This window comes from Quercus robur, chromosome 5 (genome assembly GCF_932294415.1).
Source record: "Quercus robur chromosome 5, dhQueRobu3.1, whole genome shotgun sequence".
Taxonomy (NCBI): domain Eukaryota; kingdom Viridiplantae; phylum Streptophyta; class Magnoliopsida; order Fagales; family Fagaceae; genus Quercus; species Quercus robur.
In genome coordinates, this window is record NC_065538.1 from 39,155,014 (window position 1) to 39,162,689 (window position 7,676).

General features: G+C 32.7%; 1 protein-coding gene across 1 annotated transcript; it reads left to right on the top strand.

Annotated features, from left to right (window-relative positions):
- The first annotated feature begins 414 nt into the window (after positions 1–414).
- Positions 415–5,860, top strand: LOC126725888 (serine carboxypeptidase-like 31). The gene is made up of 10 exons (XM_050430896.1): positions 415–813; positions 1,786–1,893; positions 2,081–2,176; positions 2,786–2,878; positions 2,959–3,041; positions 3,361–3,648; positions 4,114–4,244; positions 4,422–4,517; positions 4,611–4,716; positions 5,380–5,860. Exons 1-10 carry the CDS (start codon positions 417–419, stop codon positions 5,524–5,526), a joined length of 1,545 nt encoding a protein of 514 aa, XP_050286853.1. The 5' UTR covers positions 415–416; the 3' UTR covers positions 5,527–5,860.
- Positions 5,861–7,676: the final 1,816 nt, after the last annotated feature.

The window sequence follows — 7,676 nt, forward strand, 5'->3', positions numbered from 1 at the left end:
TAAATATTTTGGTGATTTGTTTGTACTGCCATGCTATTACATGTAATTGAACCTAATTAATTAACTTGGATAATTAATTAATTTGTTGGGGTTCAATTTATTTTAACCCAACAATATATTTATTTAGAGCATTCCAATTATATTTTAACCACCCACACAAGAAATGATGGAGGTCCCACTCAAAAACTCAACCCAACCCTGTTCACGCAATTAGAATATTATTATATTATAGAAGCTGGCCTAAATCCACATCAGATATCATATGCCATAGCCCGCCCATAGGCTTTGCCTAACCGAATGCCAAACAGAAAAAAGAAGTTGCCATGTAGGACTACTATCATATCATATCTAGTTTAGTTTATTAAGTGAATGCTAGTTTAGTTTGCCTCTCCAATATATGGGTATAAATATTGGATATGTTGCTCTGCTTGTGTTCATCCTGTGGTGTGAAAGCTGTCTATGTATATAAATATTTATTTGGTGTGCTTCCAAATCGATCCAATATGGATTTTGCATTAAAAAAGACAATTCTCCACACTCTGGCTCTTCTTCTTCTTCTCCTATCGATAATAATGGAGCCTGTTGTGTGTTTTAGACATTGGAAATGGAGTAGTAGTAGTAGTGGGAAAAAAATTACCTCAGAAGGGAATGGGGATCTTGTAACTGGCTTGCCCGGCCAGCCTAATGTAAACTTCAAGCACTACGCTGGCTATGTCAGTGTAAATGAAACAAAGGGAAGGGCACTCTTTTACTGGTTCTATGAGGCCACGACTCAGGCTGATGAAAGACCATTAGTGCTGTGGCTTAATGGAGGTAAGCATATATAGTAATTGTCTGTTTGACACTTTGCTTTATCTTTTTCTTCTTAGGTAACTTAATTTGTTTATGTACAGCTTTATAAATCCTTGTTTTTTATTTAATTATGTCCTAGCTAGATCATCTTTGTCAGTCATTAAAATCGGTGAAGGTAGAATGCCACGGTTGCCTATAGACCTTATTGGGAGGTTTGTATGATTGTACGAAGAAACATTAAGATAAAATATGATCTAGGGGTTCCATTACTTACTATCTTATGTGGAGAACCTTCCTCGTCAAGCAAATTGCAATTAGTTTTGAGTATCCTTTACAGTACAAAATCTTTTGACCAAATCCACCTGGCTATGGACAAAATTGGCCTTTGCTCCTTTCTATCAAACAATTCAGCATTTTGCCCCATTTTCCAAACTAATTCGGAAAATGCCCCTCTTTTGAAACTCGATTTTCTCAAAATCGAGTTAAGTCCTATAATGGCATTTTAAAAAACCTATAGTGACGTTTTAAGGAGCTTATTGCATGGAACTTAAGTTCATGGAGCTCGAGTTCCAAAACGCCACTATAGGTTCTTAAAACATCACTATATGGCTCCAGAATTTTTTTTTTTAAACTCGATTTTAAGAAAATCGAGTTTCAAAAAAGTGACATTTTCCTAATTAGTTTAGAAAATTGGGCAAAATGCTGGATTTTTTTTTTTTAAAAAGGGCAAAAGCCCATTCTCTCTCTCTCTCTCTCTCTCTCTCTACAAAAAATTGCTGGCACATGTTAATGGAAATTTTCTATATAAACAAATCATTGTTAATAAAGAATTACTTCAAAGTATTATATAAATATCTTAGTGGGAATTCTTTTTACTTCTTCTTTTTTTTCTTTTTTTTGAGAGAACCTATCCTGGAAGTTTAAATCTATGATTTTGTTTGGCACTTCGTTTTATGTTCTCTGCTAAGGTGACAAGATGCTTTCCCTTTACAGGGCCCGGGTGCTCTTCTGTGGGATATGGAGCAACACAAGAGATTGGTCCTTTTCTAGTGGATACGCATGGAAATGGACTTAAATATAATCCCTACTCATGGAACACAAGTAGGAGAAATCATTCTTTTCTTGTAAAAGTTTTGTCACACAAATATTTTAATGCATAATATATAGATACTTGTACGATAGCACTATGAACCACTATTTAGTACTCCATTAATTAATTTAATTAATTAAGGGTAGCAATAAGCTATTAAAATGTCATGTTAAGAATTATTAATGTCTCATGATACAGAAGCCAACATATTATTCCTGGAATCTCCTGTTGGGGTCGGTTTTTCATACTCGAATACAACTAGTGATTACATTAATTTGGGAGATGAATTTACAGGTAAGGACCATACAAATTCTAGTGCTCATGAGCTCTGTTTATTTTTATAGGTAAATATTGTTAAAATAATGATTAAATTTAATATAGTATTTCTTATAACAGTTTAAAATATTAAGACATGTGATAGTTTATCAAGTGAAATGAATGCACTCACCTTTTATTTATGAGAGATTGAAGATGCCACTATATAAGTTTATTTCTGTATATTAAGAAGATTCAGAAAGTTAGTTATAACTTCAAAAAATATAAAAAAAAAAATATCTCTAATCTAATTAGATAATCCTTATTCTTAACAAATAAAAAATGGGTTAAAATTGTAATTCAACAAAATAAAAAAATAAAAAAAACTATCAGAGAAACATTTTTTCTAAAAATTAGTACACTCTCTATTTAAATATATTTTATGCACGTTTGATACATTTTTTTCTTAAAAACTAGCACATACTAATGTTATTTAAAAACTTTTAGTTTATAATTGCTTGATTATTTTTATGCAGTACATGCAACTTTTCTCCTTTTTGTAAGTTTTACGTTACAAAATCTTGTTCTGCAAATACTTCGAGGGCTCCTGATCATTTTGGTTGTACGTTCTATGACTAATTTTTATAGCAAATGATGCATATATCTTCCTCCACAAGTGGTTCCTCAAGTTCCCTTCATATAGAACGCAAACCTTCTATATTGCTGGAGAAAGCTATGCAGGTATTTTAACTCTCATAAATGTTTATTGTTCTTATCTTAACTGAATTCCTATCAAATACTCACACTCTCCACATTCACAGGAAAATACGTTCCAGAACTTGCTGAGCTCATCCATGACAAGAACAAAGATCCTTTTCTTTATATCGATCTCAAGGGTATTTTGGTATGGTCCTAGACAATAATAAAATTAATTAATATGTTCAAATCTAGGTAAAACTTAGGTATAGTTTATTAAGTGATTAGGTGCAGTATATTAGGTTTCTCAATTAAATTTGAACATATAGTTACATTGACTTGTAAAATACTAATAGTAATATATATTTTTAAGGATAATTAAATTCAATGCAACTATGTACTTTGAATTTGTTTAGGAAATATAATATATTACACAAAAGGAACTGTACTAAAATTTTACACTATGCATCCTATTTTTCCATGATTGGAAACCAAAGTACACAACTAATCCCTTTCTCAAAGTACAGTTGGGTAATCCTGAAACATCTGATGCTGAGGACTGGAGAGGTCTAGTGGATTATGCTTGGAGTCATGCTGTGATATCGGATGAGACTCATAAAATAATCAAATCAAGCTGTGATTTTAACGTTAATGATACATGGAGCAACAATGATTGTAGTGAAGCCATTGATGAAGTACTCAAACAGTATAAGGAGATTGATATCTATAGCCTCTACACCTCAGTCTGTACTGGCAATTCAGCTGATTCAGATAACAAATCAATTCAAGTCATGATGAAGCGCACATCTAAGATGGTGAGGAATAATACATAATTCATTTTCGCGTTTATTGGAAATCAATTTATGTACAACGGAAAATACTCTTTTATAAAATCAACAGGCACTAATCATCATTTCATTTTGAAATGAAAGTTTAGAGTGATTACACCTCACTTAGAGTATTGTCTATGTAGAATTGATCTCAAGAACATGTTTAGGTTCCAACTTTAATAATTTGGTTTATATACATGTTAGGAAATAATTAATTGATATTTTATTCTTTGAATCTAATCATGTATAGAGTATCGTCACACCATATAAAATTATTTGAAACATACCATAAGAGCCTCATTTAATCTAATTTTAATCATGTAAGGGAAAAGGTTGTCCTCAAAATATATATGATTCTCCATATTGCCTCCCATGTTGCACATTAATTTCATTCAAAGTGTTGCGAGTTGATTGAATAAATAGATGATGGTGATGGATTTTGTTTAAAAGATGCCAAGAATCATGGGTGGTTACGATCCATGCCTTGATGAATATGCTAAGACATTCTACAACAGACCAGATGTTCAGAAGGCTCTACATGTTAGTGATGGTCACCAGCTAAAGAACTGGAGCATCTGCAAGTAATGCATTTTCTATTAATTGTTAACATTTCGTTTGCCTTTGTTTGAAGTTCCCTGATCTAAAAGAAACTTGAAGCAAGTCTTTAACTTTCTAATAAAAAGAAGCGGCCAAGAAATTTTTTAATATGATTTTCATGATACAAACTGAACATTTTTTTTCTAAAATTTTGGCTGTAGTATGAATATATTTGACAAGTGGTCAGACTCAAAACCATCTGTCCTTCCTATATACAAGAAGCTAATTACAGCAGGACTTAGAATATGGGTCTACAGGTATAAGTTTCCTAGCTACCGTATATTATTTTCTAGAGATTGTGATGATAACATATTTATCAATCTTATGGTATTCCTTTGTGGGTGGCTCAGTGGAGACACAGATGGAAGAGTTCCTGTATTGTCTACAAGATACAGCTTAAGTGCCCTGGGACTACTCATCACCAAGGCATGGAGGCCTTGGTACCACCAGAAAGAGGTAATCATCAAGATTCAGAATATGGCAATTACTACATTAAAATACAATTTTATTTTCCATTTTAACAACTAATCCTGACATAGATAATATCTTATCTTAATATACAACTCTATTTTATTTGCACTTATTTAAAAGTAAATGGGCATTGGTTATCTCAAATTCCTTAATGTACACTCTCCATACACATCATCAGTATCATGTGTTAAATATGAACATTTTAAAAAAAAATGTGGACGCTAGGTTTGAAAATATAAATATTGTATATATAGAGTTACATCTAAGTGAGAAACCATATTTTGCTATTTAGGAAGTCTTTAAGGTATTCCAATACTCCACTAGTCCACAGTTTATATCTTGGAACAAAGAGGAAAACTAGAGTGTTTCACAAAGAGAGTGCAAGTATGATACATTCCTGTTTTCAATTGAACACTCTTCATTCTTGTGAATTGTGACGTCACTTTGATACCTACGTATAGTAAGAATTATTCGTAAGTACTGCATTTACATGCTGAGTTCCATTAACTCTTGCTTAGAGTACTTATAACATGAGCTCGCTATTTGATGCAGTACAAAATTCATGGTTGTAATAGTAATAAATATTAACAGGATTTTTGGTACCTTTTAAGTACTAATCAATATGGAATGGAATGTTATTTGGTTCAGGTCAGTGGTTGGTTCCAAGAATACGAGGGACTTACTTTTGCAACGTTTAGAGGACCTGGCCATGCAGTACCTTGCTTCAAACCAAGCGACTCATTGGCATTTTTCTCAGCCTTTCTCCAAGGAGAATCTCCACCAGCTGCTCGTTAAATCAAAACTTACAGCGGATTGTCTCTGTTGCTCTCCCAAAAGATTTTGGTCTTAGTTTTCTAGCTTGTTATGTGTAATTACATAGAGATCACTCCTCAGTATAGAGAGTGTTGCCCTATAGTACGTCTAGGCAAAAATGACATCTTCCTTTTCGTGGGTGCAGAAGAAAGTTCTCATATCTAGCATGCAAGTGGCTTTCCGAATCTCTTAATAAACTCCCAATAATTTTAGTTGTAGTGAATGCTTCATTTTCCGGAAATCCTTATGAAATGTTAAAGTTGTTGAATGATTGAGAGTTTGAAAGAGAGAAAAGTGAATAGAGCAAGCAATAACATGTGGTTTTGTCTTAATTATGGCCTACGTGCATAACATGAAGTTCTTAACTTCTACATTTTTTATATTAAACTCTTCAATTTACAATGATCTTAATTTGGAGATTATATATTAGAGAACCCTAAGTTAATCTTAAATTAACCCATAGTTTACTTGTTATATAACTGCATGAGCCTACAATTGGTTTATACCTCTTGGGTCATAATATGTCTAAAATGAAGTAAAAATTATCCAATAATATGATTAGAGATTAAATAATTAAACTTCTTACTACCAAAAATAAATAAATAAATTTTAGTAATTTTTCATTGCCAAAGTTCGCCTTTGTTTTTTATTATTTTTTCAAATTAAACATTTGTTGCGATTTTCTGATGCACTTGGTATCATAGAACTAATCCTATGTCACATGTTCAGCCAAAAGAAGTTCATTGTAGGCAACACAATACGCTGGATATTTATGTATTTCACAATGTACCATATTTGATTTCATTGTCTCCCCAAAGCAGCAATACAAATCAAGATCTATTCAAGATTTATTAAACAGCAATACTGATCATTAAACCATATTGGGTAATGACTTTATTACTATATAATAGTAATACAACCGTAGTTCCAACAATGGTAACAATATTCTCCCCACTAGAAAATGTTAATTTCTGAATTTTATGGACATGCTACCCCCACAATATTATTCCAATAATATATATAGCTACTGTAGGAGCTAATTAAGGAGAAATAGCAAATATTAATTTCTTGGTACTGATTTAAGCGAAAGAGAATCTAATTTTTGGTAGCATAAACATTTTCCCGTGTCCATAATTTCGTAAGGCTGGCATAGAAACTCGTTCTATTGCAAAACTTCCCCCCTTGGAATATTTGAATGATGGTTTCAATTGATAATTCATTGTTGGATATATTATCATTGCTCCAGAGTAAAGAGGTAGAGGCTTCACAGGCTTTGAGCTTTCAATTTCAAGAAGAAAATAGCTAAAAAATGTTCTAAATTATAGAAGCCTAAAATTAAGGTTAATTTTGTCTAAAATTAGCAGCTCTAAAATACGAAAATAGCTCAAAAATGTTCTAAATAATAGAAGCCTAAAATTAAGGTGGATTTGGCCTAAAATTAGCAACTCCAGAATAGGAAGAATATCTATTAATTGGTATGGAGCTGGAAAGTGAATCAATCATTAATCTACACCATAAATCACGCCCAATTAAGCCAGATCAGCCCTTAATAGCTTGGATTAAATTTATTATGCCTTCATCTTCCTTTAGGCCAAGTTTGGAATGTCTTGTGTTAGAATAAACCCAAATCTCTTGAATTAGCCCATTAAGTGCTTCTTTGATCTTTCTTGGATATTGCTCCAGTAATAGACCCAACTGGAATATGCAATGGATCCTTTAATGCTTGTTGATTCTCATCATTCCCCCTCTCTTCAAAAGGATTCATCCTCGAATTGTCACCTACATCCCCTCTAGGATGTAGCTTGGACAGCCTACGGGTTGGAAATTTTTCTTTTCTTGTATGCACCCAAACCCAATCACCCAGTTCAAAGAGGACTTGTCAACAACCCTTGTTGGCTTTGGTTGCATATTGCTCATTTTTCTTTTCTATATGTCGTCATACACTTTCATGGAGTTTCTTCACCATCTCAGCCTTCTTTTGACCATCCAAACTAGTCATTTTATTAACTTGTTTGTATTTGAACACATAAGGGAAGGTCTTAATGAATTCCACCAACTTGGCATGTCTTCTATTTAACTTACGTCCTTTCAAGCACTTCAAGGACTCATGGTCAGTATGTATGACAAATTCT

Coding starts and splice junctions, on each gene's coding strand:
- LOC126725888 (XM_050430896.1), top strand. CDS start 417: ATGTTGCTCTGCTTGTGTTCATCCTGTGGTGTGAAAGCTGTCTATGTA. Junction 2,177..2,785: donor TTTGGGAGATGAATTTACAG/GTAAGGACCATA, acceptor TAATTTTTATAG/CAAATGATGCATATATCTTC. Junction 4,245..4,421: donor AAGAACTGGAGCATCTGCAA/GTAATGCATTTT, acceptor TTTTGGCTGTAG/TATGAATATATTTGACAAGT.